The 16,178-nt window shown below is 43.8% G+C and overlaps 1 protein-coding gene across 2 annotated transcripts in view; it reads left to right on the plus strand.

The window, feature by feature from the left end:
• PUDP (pseudouridine 5'-phosphatase) overlaps positions 1-16,178 on the plus strand; it is a 1,007,933-nt gene that overhangs the window by 455,297 nt on the left and 536,458 nt on the right. For both annotated transcript variants that reach the window (XM_069203146.1, XM_069203147.1), the window contains exon 3: positions 1,717-1,946. In XM_069203146.1, coding sequence (XP_069059247.1) covers positions 1,717-1,946 — 230 coding nt within the window. The remainder of the gene's footprint in view (positions 1-1,716; positions 1,947-16,178) is intronic.

Genomic DNA, 16,178 nt, shown 5'->3' on the forward strand with positions numbered 1-16,178 from the left:
CTGCTGGGTCGACCTTGATCTCTTCTCGCAGTTATTTATTTTAAAGTTTGCTTGCTATTCATTAGATCCCCCTTGTTAATGTCATTATGGCTGGTGGGTTCGGGGGTGACTTCCAAGTAGGCAGCTCTGATGGGAAGATGTCTTTTCCTGCTAGCCAAGGGCTTCAAAAAGCTTGTAACTTTCCGCTTGGTCTGTTCGACAGCACGTATCATGGGTCTTATCTGCTTTCTTTTACCGTCATTGCAGCATAGTGAGCCTAACTCTCCATTCTCAGTAAACTGCACCACTCTCTTTGATGTGAAGTATCCAGGAAATCCTAGCCAGCACCTGAGATATGGACATATCGTATTCCGTATTTGCTTTTCTTTGGTGGACTCACAATGCAGTTTTCACTTAACTGCCCCCATTAAGGCCCTCTTGTCAGCCTTTAATAAAGAGTCTCCAGTCTGGGCATTGTGGGTTACTCTCTTTCCCTCCTTAATAGAATCCTTAATGGTGTCCCGAACCCTCAGGCAAAGAGCCAGTCCAGGTAAGAGGGGAGGATACTACAGGGGTGGCCAGTGCTGGCGATAGCAATAGCACTGTTGCATATACTCCCCGCTCATCTTCCCACTTCATCACATGTCTCCCCGGGCTGAGAGGGAATGTCTCATCACTCCGCAGTGAGTGTGTCGCCACTCATTTCATATCATATGGGGGGACTTTAGTCTGCACCTGCCAAGCATCGGGTATGCTCTCCCTACAGTCACTGCCAGCATCCGTGCCTTCTGACACGCTTCCTCCTACCTCTTTTCTCACTATGCAGTCCTGTCAGGCTCATGTCTTCTTTCGCCATACACTTACCCTCAACAGCTCTAGGATCTTGCCTTGTTGAAAGACTTTGAGGGTCAAACAAGTTAGGTATGTCCCAAGGTAAAAACTTTATTCTGGAAGACCTGCTTGGTCCAACGTTTGCTCGATCGTGGTTGGCCTGAAATATTTCCTAGTTCATGGTAAACCACAAGCTAATATTTTTCTGCTGCGCTTTACTTTTTGTAGGCACTTTTTAGCTTCCATCTTTTAAAAATTCATATCTCTGCTTCCCGTTATCCGATTTTGATTTTTTTGTGTGTTTTTGTTAACATTTGCCCATGTTTTTGAACTTGAGTTGGGAATTTTATTATGTTGTTTTGTTGACTTTAAAATTGTTAGTACTGTCTGAAAAGAACACACACTTTTTTCCGGAGAATTGCTTTCTACACCTTATGTCACAGCTACCTGGGGCTGAGCAGAGTTTCACTGTGAAGTATGCTGAAGCCTAACCTAGGTGTGTTTATAAATTGGTAAAAGTTACCCCTTTCCAAATTCATAATCCACATCCTAGTATTTAGTGTGAATTTAGCCGAAAGGCATTGAATTATCAAATTACCCTACATGTAAATAGTCTTGGGAATTAACGAAAGCCACAGTTTTCCAATGCTGCACCTGGAATTTTTGCGAGTCTGAAAAGTACTCAAAACGCAGGCATAAGCTACAGCCAGTGCATTTCGAACAATTTACCTGGGAGTTTTATGAGTTGAGTCCTAATACATTTATTACAGACTCTTGGTTTGTCTAAAAGGAATAAATACTAAAATGTTACTTGTTGTTACCTTGAATTACATGACACTGTAGATGATTCTCCCATGTGTAATTTGCTGCCCTTTAACCTCCGCTTTTCTCTTCTTTCTGTAACAGGGGTGGAGAAATTGGTCAATCATCTGCTGAAATATAAGATCCCAATGGCTGTTGCCACCAGTTCAGCGAAGATAACATTTGATATGAAAACAAACCGACACAAGGATTTCTTCAATTTGTTTCATCACATAGTGCTCGGAGATGATCCTGATGTGAAGAATGGCAAGCCACAACCCGACGCCTTCTTGGTCTGTGCACGAAGATTTAATCCGCCTCCACTATTGGAAAAGGTAGGTGGAGCTTAGGTACTTAAAACCTCAGCGTGTACAATTGGTGTGATGTGTTTTTGGCTCTTATTGCTTGTTAAACCTCATAATGTCAGTAGTAGTGGTAGTTTACATTTATTTCTTTGTTTTTGTTGTATTGCATTTTACTGAGTTTCATCCGAAAAGTACCAAAAAATTAAGCATTACGATGTGAAATGAGTTGTTCTTATTGGCATGAAGGTTGACTCGTTCATTATTGGAAAGACATATGTATAAATGCAAGCATATCACTGTCTTAAAAAATAGTGATGGGGGGAACAAACATGAAACAAAGCAAGACTTAAGGGCTCAGGTTGTAGAGAATTGTGATATAACTTATCAAGACTAGAAGTGTCAGGAGTCTTTTCAATAGACACCTTCATTTATTTTACATGTTTAATGTAACATAAACCTTCCTTCAAGGAGCGAGGCCAAGATTTGGAGAGAAAATAGTTGTTGCAGCAGAAGCTTCTGAAACATAAGATACTACACTAGACAGCATTTTGTTTGTGTTGTCCACTTGACTTCAGGCCAAGGTTATCAGGTGGTCTGGCAACATGCATCTGTAGCAGAAATAGACTGCCACAGTGCAGGTACTGTTTATGTCATCCTGACATTTATCAACTTTAACACACTATCCCACTACCAAAGGGAACACCCTCTACTAGAGTTGTAGATCAGAATCTCATACGAGGGACTGTAACAAGGCCAGTGTAGCTTGAGAAGAAGGGCTTTAAGAACATTCCAACCACTTTAGGTAGACTAAAGTGTCACACTGATTTATAAATTGAGCTACACTGTCACACTGATTTACAATTTGAGTCACAGGGACATAACATGAACTTCCCAGAATCCTACAACTTCTTATTGATACAAACAATCCCCAGGTAAAATCTACATATACACAAAGTTGGGCACTTACAGAATGAGAGACCGTAGAGAATAAAGTGCTAGATATCAATGTACAGCTAGTTTACCATTATTCATAAAAGCCAAGGAAGTTGATTTATCAGAGAGAACTATGATCTGATTTATGAAGGAACTGCAAAAGAGAGGAATTAAATGTACAAGCAGAAGGAATTTTTAATGAGGGAGTGTATGGATGGGAACAGATAGGGTGTCAGAAATTATTCCACCTGGAGTGTCTTCCTGTGTTTATAAACACTGGCTACTATAGATCACATATAGGCCACACAACCCCAGACAGCAAATACAAGTATAGAAAATGAAAACAATTAAAAGGAAAGCAAAATATGTAGGGCAAAAATGTAGTGCTGTAATATTTTTTTTATTATTCAATTTGTGCTAACAACCCCCATTCCAGTTATTTGCAGAAATGGATGTGAAACCAATGGTGGATCCCGGAAAGCTATATATTTCTGATGAGTAGACAAAATTCTACATTCAGCAAGGGGTCAGTTGTGCAGATCCTACATGGTTTTCCCATTGAACATAACAGTTGAAATTAAAAAAAATATTGAAATTGAGTTGAAAAAAACTACGTTTCATCTGTAACTTTTTCTAACAATGTCAGACTTTCAAGAGCAGACCTTTTTGGTTGCAGGGCTATATAGGTTGATTAAGAATCTGAGGTACCCAGAGCCAATAACTGAGCTGCACCTTGCAATGGATTATCATTGTGTACCGGGTATACAGCAATTCTTATGGCAAAATATAAATAGTGGAAAGTAGGTACCAAGGAAGCCAATGTATTTCCGAAATGGGCACAAGATATGGAATATAGAAACTGGGGTTATTTGCACATCTCTGAATTTGTGGATACCCACACCAGCATGCGAATTGAAGGGTATTTCTCAAAATTACTTATTTCTTACACATTGTCTTACATTTGGAATGTGCAAATGCAGAGAAATACAATTGTTAATAACACTTTTTCTACTATTCTGTGTTCCCTTAGGTCTCCCAATAAAAATGGTACCTCTTTTGTGTGGGTATGCCTGGTGCCTGTGACACGAAACGGACCAAAACGTAACATGGATACATCAAATGTTTCCACACAAAATGGACTCGTTTTTTGCAAAGTGGGTAGCTGTGGTTTTTGGGCCTAACCTCAGCTGGCATGTTGGGAAACCTAGCAAGCCTGTACATTTCTGGAAACCAGACACATAGGGGAATCCAGAATGGGAAGAATTGTGAGTCTCTCACCAGGTTGTTGTACCCAAAATCCCTTGTAAACCTCAAACTTTGACTAACAAATACACTTTCCTCACAGTTCTGTGATGGAAATTCTAGAACCTGCACAGAACCACCAACGTCCTTCCATTCAGTATTCTCCTATGTCTTCTGATGAAAATGGTACCTCACTTGTGTGTGTAGGCCTAGTGCCCGCAACAGGAAACAGCCCAAACTGCAACATGGATTCATCAGTTTTTCCCACACAAAACTGACTCCTTTTTTGCAAAGTGGGTAGCTGTGGTTTTTAGGCCCTAGTACAGCCAGCGCCTAGGGAAACCTAGCAAACCTGCACATTTTTTAAAACTCAACACCTATGGAAATCTAGGGAGGGGTGACTTGTGTGGCTCCCACCACATGACTTTTACAGAGAATCCCTTGCAAATCTCAAAATGTGTTTAAAGCACATTCTCCTCTCATCTCTTGATAGAAAATTCTGGAATCTGAGGGGAGCCACAAATTTCCTACCACTCAGCGTACCCCTTGGTCTCCCAATAAAAATGATACCTCACTTGTGTGGGTGTGCCAAGTGCCTGCGACAGGAAAGGACACGTATAGTTTGAGGGGGAACCAAAGCAGGTCCAAAAGGCCAAAATTTGTGGCTCCTTTAGGATTTCAGAACTTTCTGTCACCGAACTTTGAGGAAAAAGTGTTTTTTTGGCCAAAGTTTGAGGTTTGCAAAGGATTCTGGGTTAGAGAACCTGGTGAGAGCCTCACAAGTCACCCCATCTTGGATTCCTCTAGGTGTGTAGTTTTAAGAAATGCGCAGGTTTGGCAGGTTTCCCTAGGTGCCGGCTGAGCTAGAGGCCAAAATCCACAGCTAGGCACTTTGTAAAAAGCAGGTCTGTTTTCTTTGGGAGAATGTGATGTGTCCACGTTGTGCTTTGGGGCATTTCCTGTCACGGGCGCTAGGCCTACCCACACAAGTGAGGTACCATTTGTATTGGGAGACTTGGGGGAACGCTGGGTGGAAGGAAATTTGTGGCTCCTCTCAGATTCCAGAACTTTCTGTCACCAAAATATGAGTAAAAGGTGTATTTTTGGCCGAATGTTGAGGTTTGCAAAGAATTCTGGGTAACAGAACCTGGTGAGAGCCCCACAAGTCACCCCATCTTGGATTCCCCAAGGTGTCTAGTTTTAAAAAATGCACAGGTTTTGTAGGTTTTCCTAGGTGCCGGCTGAGCTAGAAGCCAAAATCCACAGCTAGGAACTTTCCAAAAAACACATCAGTTTTCTTTGGGAAAATATTGTGTGTCCATGTTGCGTTTCCTGTTGTGGGCTTTAGGCCTGACCACTCAAGTGAGGTACCATTGGGGCAACACAGAATAGCAGAACAAGTGTTATTGCCCCTTGTGTTTCTCTACATTTTTTCCTTCCAAATGTAAGACAGTGTGTAAAAAAAGACATCTATTTGAGAAATGCCCTGTAATTCACATGCTAGTATTTGGACTCCAGAATTCAGAGGTGTGCAAATAACCACTGCTTCTCAACACCTTATCTTGTGCCCATTTTGGAAATACAAAGGTTTTCTTGATACCTATTTTCACTCTTTATATTTCACCACATGAATTGCAGTATACCCGATATAGAAAGAAAACCCATTGCAAGGTGCAGCTCATTTATTGGCTCTGCGTACCTAAGGTTCTTGATAAACCTACAAGCCCTATATATCGCTGCAACCAAAACAGTCTGGCAGTTGTAACGGTATATTGCTTTAAAAAATATGACATTGCAGGAAAAAGTTACAGAGTAAAACGTGGAGAAAAATGGCAGTTTTTTTCACCTCAATTTCAATCTTTTTTTATTTCAGCTCTTATTTTCTGTAGGAAAACCTTGTAGGAGCTACACAAATTACCCTTTTCTAAATTCTCAATTTTGTCTACTTTTCAGGAAATGTTTAGCTTTCTGGGATCCAGCATTGGTTTCACACCCATTTCTATCACTAACTTGAAGGAGGCTGAAAGCACATAAAATAGTAAAAATGGGGTATGTCCCAGTAAAATGCCAAATTTGTGTTGCAAAATTGGGTTTTCTGATTCAAGTCTGCCTGTTCCTGAAAGCTGGGAAGATGGTGATTATAGCACCGCAAACCATGCCATTTCCAGAGAGAAAAAAAACCCAAGCCTTCTTCTGCAGCCCGTTTTTCCCATTTTTGGTTTTTAAAAAAATAACTTTTTGCTGTATTTTGGCTAATTTCTTGGTCTCCTTCAGGGGAACCCACAAACTGAGTACCTCTAGAATCCCTAGGATGTTGGAAAAAAAGGACGCATATTTGGCGTGGGTAGCTTTTGTGGAAAAAAAGTTCTGAGGGCCTAATGGCAAACTGCCCCAAATAGCCAAAAAAAGGCCTGGCACCTGAGGGGGAAAAGGCCTGGCAGCAAAGGGGTTAATGAGTCAGACAACAGTAATCCGTTTTTAGGGACCTTAATGTTTTTAGATTCTTTTTTTCAACAGGGGAAAGAGATTTCTGTTCGAAATTGTCTCAATCCATGGATTCGCTTCACAAGTATTAGGTATTGTAAGATATACTACCTGTTTTCTAAATGTTAGTGACTAAAACATCGACAAAGGGTTTTCCCTCGGCGCAGTTCACATTTTAGCCTTCATAACTTTTGTCTACAAATTATATCTATGTCCTATTGCCGACAATCTTGCAGGGCATTTTGGGGTATTGTAACTGCTTCGCAGCGTTTCTGATTTGATCTTCAGAGGCATGAGAAAATAGCCAGAATGAGGAAACCATTATTTGTATTCTGAAAATTGGTAACAAGTGCGGTGTGATGCAGTTTGTATATTCTTTCCTAAAAAGGACACCATAAAAAACATCATATGTTATAAACTTATGAGCAAAGATGTAGACTCCAGGAATGTTGTGTTAAAACCTTCAGGAAAAAATATTCTTAGAAGTGTCCTATTCCTCCTTGCAATGGGATTGTTCCTTATCCAACGTACTTTTTCCTTCCTCTGCCCCCTCAGTTTTATTTTCCTTGTGCCCCGGAAATTTATCTTGCTCATTTTTCGCCGCCGTCCTCAATGCCATATCTGGGAACTGCTCCCCTTACTGCGTGTCATTTGTGCCCCCTACCCTCCAGTCATTCCAGTTCCTCCTCCCTGCCCTTCCTGGCTATGTTTCATCACTGCTTCCCTCCTGTCTTCTTGACTTATTTCTTGACAGGGGTCCACCACTGCACCCTGCTCCCTATACCTTGCCTTTCTAGTTTTAATCGTCGTACGCTCTCTATTCGCTCCATCTTCCCCTTCATTGTTTCCCTCAGTCTCTTTAATCCTCTGTAAACTGTCGGAGATGCTTTCCTTTGCCTTCAACTAACTTCCTATTATAATGCATAGGTATCGGTGTCCATGAGGCCCTCCTAGCTTACTCTTACATGGCAGCCATCTTTTAATGTGTTTAAATTTGTTTAGGATAAAAGGTTTTCTAAGTTGTTGTTTCAACTTTTGTTACGTTTGTAATTATTTTTCTACGAGTTTTACTTTGCAACATTTTTACCGCAGACAACAAAAGGTATGCTGTCAGTGCTTAGTTGTCAAAAAAAGGGTGCTGCCATTTGTATAACCTTTGTAGGCAATTTTATGTATGAAGAATGTGAACGATCCATGCAGCCCACATCACCATAATTTCTAGTTTTAAGAACTGTCTGAGGTTCCTAGGTTTCACATGGTGATGTTCGTTTGCGGAGCTAAATACTGAAGTTGGCCTCCAAGGGATTTGGACTCCCTTTAGAATCCTGTTACTCATGTTGGGAATGGTTGGGCTTTTGGCCCTCCAGTGACTGGTACAATATACAAAAAAAATCCACCAACATTCTGTTTTTTTGCATCAGGAGAATTGAGGGTGCACCGGGTGGTAGGACTTTTGACATTCCCCACAAATGCCAGAGATACAAATGTTGATGTTTGCAAGGGATTTGGGGAAGGAAAAGGTGGTGTGCAATCCATGAAAGTCACACATTACTTTATTCACTGGGTCTCTAGTTTTAAGAAAGTCCTGGGGTTGGTAGGGTCCCCTGGAGAGGATTGGCCAGCTTCGGTCCCCAATACTGCAGCCAACCCAAATGTGAATTGTGAGGAAACTGTGCAGCCATTTTTAACCATACTTTGATATTTTCCAAGACACCTATGGGAGAATACTAGTGGCCTTCAAGCATACCACAAATCCCTGGATTCCCCTAGGTCTCTAGTTTTCAAAAGGTCTGGTAGGGTAAAGTGGGTGATGGCCAAACTTAAGCTTAAATGTGACTGACAACCCTAATGGAAATTTCTATTACATTTTATTTTTGTTAGCCATGCATAACTAGATGCATCTAGGTGTCTAGTGTTGGCCCTTTTTCTGTTCCGTGCAGAAGAGGATGTCAAACAAGAGGCAACTTTTTATTGGTAGAAAGGTGGTAATGCTGGATGATAGCAGTACGTAAAGTGTATGGAACAAATACTTTTTTCTAATATTTGATATGGACAGGGTGTTAGGGGTAGTTCATTGCAGAGATATCATCCCTCTTTAGAGTTTTGTGGGCTCAACTCTTTAAAACGGTGTTGTAATGACTAGTTTCTCAGGGGGTACTACTTTTTAAATTGCAGAGACAAACCGTGCCTCCAAAATTCACACGAATGCAGATTTTGACTGGTCATCGCCTCTGTGAATTGCCACCCATACGTTGTCTTATTTTGAATGATATGAGGCATAACGGGGCAGGGACACAATGGGGCCAGACATTACACAATGGTGCACAGGTTCTGTAAATTCCCGGCTTACAGAAAATAAATGATCCCTTCTAATTAGTAAGTCTCAGATTTCTTGTAGTGCAGGTCAAGGATAACACTACCCGATCTGAGCTGAAATGCAAATGATGGACACGGACCAGTGAAAGGCACACCTTGTGACCTGAAACCTGGATCCCCACTCTGTTTCCATTTTGTTTTGCTTTTTTTGCTAGATTAAAAAAAATCCGCTCCACCAGGTAACAGAAATGCAGATGGCGGGTACATACAATAAGGCTGACCTTGTGCCAGGAGGCCTCGCTCCCTATTCTGTTTTTCCTCATTTAAAGAAAATATTCTGGTGTCTAGTAGACCTCTGCCTCTTTTTTGGGGGCTCTTATGTCTGTGGTGTTGAAGGAGACTGATTCTTCATAGCTCCTGCTTAGCTGGATGTTTTAACCCTGTTTTTCACGGAGGCCCATCTATGGACTATGTTACAGGTAAACATGTTTGATTTACAGTTTTTCTTTACAGATCCTATCTCGCTCTAATTTTCGATGCTTGTTATGGAGAAATTCTATTTGAGAATGTTAATTGTTGAAACAGAAGACTAAAACCATGATTTAATGAAACAGATGGGCTCTGAGCTGTGGCTAAAGACGTTAGAAGTAATTGAGTCCGCATAAAGCCCTCAAAGGCACACTGATATCCCAATCGATTTTCTAGAACGCATTGAAATATACCACAAAATATAGACAAAACGATAAGCAATCTGAAATCCTGTCATTGTTAGAGTTGCCAAAGAAAGGGCTCAGCACTGTTCAGTAATTTAAATAACTCCATTAATGCAATGCAGCTTAAGCACCCTAATAAAATCACCAGCTTTAAAATGAATTGTTTACAATTACAAACTATTCTCCTTCTGTCTGAGGATCAGATTTGGAGCACAATGTTTCTCCACTTGAATCTTGGAATGCAAGACAGGTCCAGCGCGCACCTGAATGGAATGAATGTGATGGCCTTATCTGTGTTGTGTTTGTTGTTATTTAACGGACTATCTTGCAGCAATCATTTAACGTTTCTTCTGCTACACTGACTTGATTGTCAGTCTATCAGAGGAGGCCAAGGACGTGCGGCAGCCAGCCCAAATTAATGTGTTCAGCCTTGTCTTTTGCCCATGCTGCTTCTTGGAAAGCTGGTACTGTCAGATAACGTTTTTATTAGGATAAATGAATGGCTACGGTTCACAAAGCTGTAAACTCCCCTGAGGTGCATGTTGGGTTGGAATGGTGATTTTTGGCAACCTGTTAGAGCCACGTTCACATTCCCATCCAGTGGCGAAGCCTGTAGTACTGCAGTGATTATTAAATATACAAGCGTTGACAATGCCAATAGGTCTGTCTTATGAATGCACGATCATGCCAGGCCTAAAAGTCCATGTAGGTTAATGACTGCCCTCCTCCGATCTGTGCTGCCGCCAGAGAAAACACCACAAATTCTATAGTTATCTAAGACCCTCTATTAGCTTTAGAATGTCATGTGTGTACCTTGAAAGTTCAACCACAGTCAGCTAGATAAATACCAACATTACCCCAGCTATGTTGAGGGCAAACTCTAGTTTTGTGTAACCACACAACTTCGCCCTAATCAAAACATGTACTCCTGGTTCCCAACATGTGAGCGTAAACAAAGGCCCCTCAAGGATTGCTCACAAAATTGTCTGGCGGAAGCTATGCTGTCAAGCCAGACCATAACTAAAGCTTTTGTATCAAGGAGGTCTTATGATCAAACAACTATTGGCAAAGCTATAGGTTGGCTTGTATTTGGGGCGTGTGTTCTTTGTTGAAATCTGCGTATGTTACCTGATATGCTTTTATTAAGGCCAGCTTTAGGCATCAGCGAGCTGGGCTTAGGCCCTGGCCTGGACTCCTAGTTTAGAGAAGCAGAAAGATACTTTTATTCATTATTTTTATTTTACTATTTCAGGCCACCATCACATGTTAGTTTCTCCCTACATCTTTTCATTCTTTTAGTTTGTCTCCTTTCCTTTACCTTTCTCTCCTCTCACTTGTGCCCCCTCCCATAGCCTCCCTCCTCCACTTTAGCATCTTAATAGGTGAATCAGGAGAGAGGGTGTGTTGGAAAATGGGTTATTGGTAGGGCAGGTAGGTACCTACACCTAGCAACAAGCCACAAACCTCCACATAAGTACAGTTAGGTCTCAGTAAATTAATCCCAGCTCTACCCTTGGTAGCTTGGCATCGAGCGTCAAGGCTTAACTTAGGAGACAAAGTGTAAAGCATTCAAATATCACAAAACAGTAATTAAATAAAACACAGGAAACAGTTTAAAAATCCAAAACCAATTTATAAAAGTAGCTTATATTTTTATCTTTAAAATGACACAAAAACGATTAAAATCGGTTCAGGGGAACCGGAGATATGAATTTTTAAAGTATTATTATTTTCTAGCGCTTAGAAACAAAAAGCGCCAATCGGGTCATCTGGTTGCACCAGGACCGGGGCAAAGTCAAACTTTCAGGCCGACCGCGATGGAGCCCTGCTCGGCTACAAGTCGCGGGAGGCCTCGGTTAAAAAGTTACCTTCTGACTTAGTCTCTTTTTTGATGTTTTTCTTCCCCGGGACAAACCTGCCAGTTGGATCCGACCTCCTGGAGCCCTTGTCCGGATACGCGAAGTCGGTTTCCTCTGTGGTGATTTTTACCTTCGGACTTAGTCGTTTTTTCGAGATGAAAATCCTTCGACCGGGGTAAACCTGGATCTTGATCCGACGTCCGTGGAGCCCTTCTCGGATACGATGGCTGGAAGGTCCCGGTCAACTTTTTACGTTCGGACTTAGTCTCTTTTTTGGATGTTTTTCTTTACCGGGACGAACCACGAAGTCAGGCCGGGTCGCGGTTGAGGCAAGCCGGCTAGAATTTCCGCGTCGGGTCGGTCACTTTATGGAGCTTTTTTTCAAAAATTCTCCAATCTTTTCCAAACTTCTGGGGCTTCACCCAGATGTTCTTTCAAGGTTCTTTTGGGGTCCACAGCTCACCCCAAGGGTCCAGAAGTTCTGTGATCGTCCTTGGGAAGTGCGGACTTCAACTCCCAGAATGCACCTGGCGCAAACTCCTTTTTGGCCACTGGACAGTGGTCAGCTGGTCACTTTTTCAGGAGTTGGTGCAGGGGACTCTGGATAGCAATTTTTCACCTGTAGCAAACAGGGAGTCCCTCCTTGAACCAGTTGAAGCCAGGCAAAGTCCTTCTTGTGGTGAAGCCCAAGTGTGCAGCTGGTGCAGTCTTTCTGAGTGCAGGGTCCAGGTGCAGGCCAGGGGTCCAGCAGGGCAGTCCTTCTTCTCCTTGTAGTTCCTTCTTCTTGAAATTTGGTGGGGCTCTGAGGTGTGGGTGCAGGTCTGCCAGTTTTATCCTTGCTCCTGGGTGAAAAACAGGGGGGCCCTGGTTCTCCAATCAGGGACAGGGTCGTCCCCCTGTGATGACCACTTCCTGGGAAGTGTGGCAAAAATCCATCCCAGAAGGCAACAGTCTCTAAAAATCCAACAAGGATGAATCTGATTTTTGGAGGTTACATCTGGCTGAGCCCACCCACTGATGTGGCTAAAAATCATAAACACACCCCTCTCCTGCCCTCTCCTAATCTAATCAAGGGGGCACCTTATTGTCTGGGGTTGCAGGATGTGGGGGTGTTGCTGGGTGCTGCAAATGTCCTTCTCTGCCTTTGAAGACCAGTTTGGCAGCCCTCCCCCTTCCTGCCTCACCATCTGCTGAGGGGAGATTCTCTCCCCCAAGCACATTCCTTTGTGTGAAGTCAGGCCACTTCACACCTCATCAAGGCAGCCTGGCAGAAGCTGCTGCAGGCTGGCCAATCAGAGCACAGCAGCAAAAATAATGCAGAGCTGAAATTGGCAACTTTTTAGGTAAAGTCTAAACTTTTTACCTGGACAAGTTATATTAAATCCAACAACTGGAAGTTGTGGGATTTATTACAACAATCAATTTGATACCAAATTCTTGGTATGTAACATTTAAGGAGACTTTAAAATTTAAAATAAAGTCTGCCCATTCTAGCCTATGAAGGCCATTTACTTCAATGAGGGAAAAACAAATTTGGCTGTTTTTACCTCACCAGGGCTTATAAATCTATTTTTATAAAGTCCCTGCTTATAGTTACATGGCACCCAGCCCTAGGGGCACATAGGGCACACCTTAGGGGTGACTTATATGTAAAAATAAGGTAGTTTAAGACTTTGGAAGTACCTTTAATTCCAAAGTCGAATTTGCATATAACTTTAATTTAAAAGCAGCCAGCAAGGCAGGCTTGCTTTTAAAATGACACTGGGCACCTCAGCAGTGCACCTAGGTGTGCACCACCTATGCTGTGGTCCCTAAACCTACATGCCCTACCATATACTAGGGACTTATAGGTAGGTTAACTTAGCCAATTATAATTAGCCTAATTTGCATATCCATTTTACACAGAGCACAGGCCCTGGGACTGGTTAGCAGTACCCAGGGCACCTTCAGAGTCAGGAAAACACCAGCATAAAGTGGAAAATGGGGGCAAAAAGTAAGGGGGCCTCTGCAATCAGCCCTGTTTTCCCACACAACCCCCCCCCAGCCCACACGCCCAGGAGACTCAGCCCAACCCTGGGAGAGTCTTCCTGGCTTGTTAGGCGAGGAAGACAGTGAAGAAAACTGGCTGTCCCTTTGCAGGGCCTACTCTGCCTTACATCCTCCTGTCAGGGTCACTCCCTCTGGGTAGTGAAGCCATCCCAACAGTCAAAGGACCCAACTCAAACTGAAACTTTCTTCTAGGGGGGTCTTCCTCCTCTCTCTCTGCCAACTTGGGTAGTGAGGTGCCCACCTCCCCTACTCCAAACTTTGCTAGGGCAACACCTAGCTTACCCAAAGAGGTCACCCAACACTTGAGCAACCCCACCATGACCAATAGGGTCAGGGGGCCTACTTTGCTATTGGCCCTGGGGTCTGCCTCCCAGGCCAAGTACAGTGCTGCCAGGAAGGCTAGCACCCAGCAGAGGCTACTGACAGCTGTCAGTACCCAGAACCACACCCTAAGCTCTCCACTGACAGGTGGCTGAGCTGCTTTAAGGGCAACTTTGGGGTCCTGGCACCTCTCTTGCTGTCTAGAGTGGGGGGCTACCACCTCCTGTGGCAGACACCCTCCTCCCACTCTCCCTTCTGTCAGTGCAGGGGCAACACCTTGCATCTGGACAGCTGCCTGACTACTCAGGTCTTTCTTGGGGTCAGGTGAGGCCTCACCAGTGCCAACTCTGGGCTCCCCCCCTACTGGGGCAGAAGGCCCTTGGCTCCCTGGAACTCTCTTTAAGAGTGGCCTACCCTTCCTTTTCTTCTTTCCTTTTCTTGGGGACCCCTGTCTCCTAACTGTAGGGACTGACTCCCCAGGACTTTGGGTTGGGGGGGCGCCCTGGGCGACCACCCCATCTGTGACCAGACTCACCTCTGGGAGGTCATTGCCCAGGATACAATCTAGGGGAAGGTCAGCACTGACTACCACCCTAATCCAGTCAAGGTAACCCTCCCTCTCTAGGGGCACTATGGCTACAGGTTTGGAGGTGACCTCCCCTGTGGCTATCCTGACTTTCTTTGTCTTTCCTGGGACATACATGTCTGGGGTCACTAACCGGTCACTCACTATAGTGTGACTGGCACAGGTGTCTCTCAGGCCAGTGGTAGGGATCCCATTCACTTGAATGTGGTGGAAGTGCCTACTCCCACCCTCAGGGATCACCAGCTTACCATCTGGTCCTGTCTCCCAGCACAATGCTAGGAGGACTTCATCATCTGAGGAATCCTCCTCTATGGCTACACTGGACAGCCCAGTGCTAACCACCTTCCTTGGACAGGCTGCATCTCCTCTGAAGTGACCTGTCTGCTGACAGTCAAAGCAAGCCCTACTGTCCAAGAGTTTTTTTAACCCTGGGTCTCCCTGTCTCTGCTTGTCAGAGTGGGAGTGGGATTTACTCTCCTCCTTTTTAGGGTTCTGGGGTACAGAGGGAGTCTCTGTGGTGGGCTTACCACCTCCCTCCTTAGGTTTTTGGGGACCTGTCCCCCCCTTCTTGGAGTCTCCCCCCTGGGACTTGACAACCACCCTGGTTCTCAACCACTCATCAGCTGCCTCCCCTAGCTCTCTAGGGTTGGTCTACTTAGAGTCCACTAGATGCTGGCGTAACCTTTCTTGGATACAATTGGTCAAGATGTGCTCTCTCATGATCAGATTGTATAACCCCTCATAAGTATCTACTTTGTTACCAATAATCCAGCCCTCTAGTGCCTTTAGTGAAATGTCCACAAAGTCAACCCAAGACTGGGTACTGACCTTCTGGGTGTCCCTGAACTTCATTCTATATTGCTCTGGGGTCAGACCAAACTTCTTGGCTAAGCACCTCTTCATACTAGGGTATGAATCTGCCTCCTCCCCACTTAAGGTGAGAAGCCTATCCCTCCCTGAGTTGGGGACCAACTCCCACAAAAGGGAACCCCAGTATTGAGGCCTAACCCTTTTCATTTGGAGTGCCCTCTCAAAGGCCCCCAGCCACTTATCTATGTCATCCCCCTCTACATAAGCAGGAACTACCCCCTTGGGTAATCTGGGGCAAACTCCCCCACCCATGGACACCTCAGCTTCTTTATCGCTGCTTCCATCTCTTTTCTCTTTGTATGCCCACTTTTGCTTTTCTAGGGCCAGCTTCTCTGCTTCCAAAGCTATGTATGCTAGCTGGGCCTCCAGCTCTCTTTCTCTGATGGATGGGTTCTCTCCTCCTGAAAGGACCCCTCTCCCACCACTAGCTTTGGGTCTGCCCCTAGTGACTGTATCTACTGAGGACCGTTCTTCCTCATCCTCACTTGGGCTCAGATGCCTTCCCTCCCCTGAGAGGTTAGAGTTAGCATCCTCCCCTTTTTCTTCTCCCTCTGGAGCTTCCTCTGTGCCTAGCTCTTGGGCCTCAGCCCATGCTGTCAGGGATTTAATCAGGATTTGCTTCCTGAGATCAGTGGTTGCAGGCAACCCTCTTTCAAGACACAACCCCCTAAGCTGGACTACTGTCAGTGTGGGTAGGCTAGCCAGATCAAGCTCCATGGTTCCCTAGTTTTGTGTCAACAAAAACGTTTTGCAAAAATTGGAAACAAGAATTTAGAAAAATTACAAAAATTCAATAATTGAAATTAATCCAAATTAAAAATTAAAAACAATTTTTGCACTAGGACAATTTAAAGGATTTTTAATTTGTTTTACCTAAAACTGTAACGTG

This window comes from Pleurodeles waltl, chromosome 8 (assembly GCF_031143425.1).
Source record: "Pleurodeles waltl isolate 20211129_DDA chromosome 8, aPleWal1.hap1.20221129, whole genome shotgun sequence".
Classification (NCBI taxonomy): Eukaryota; Metazoa; Chordata; class Amphibia; order Caudata; family Salamandridae; genus Pleurodeles; species Pleurodeles waltl.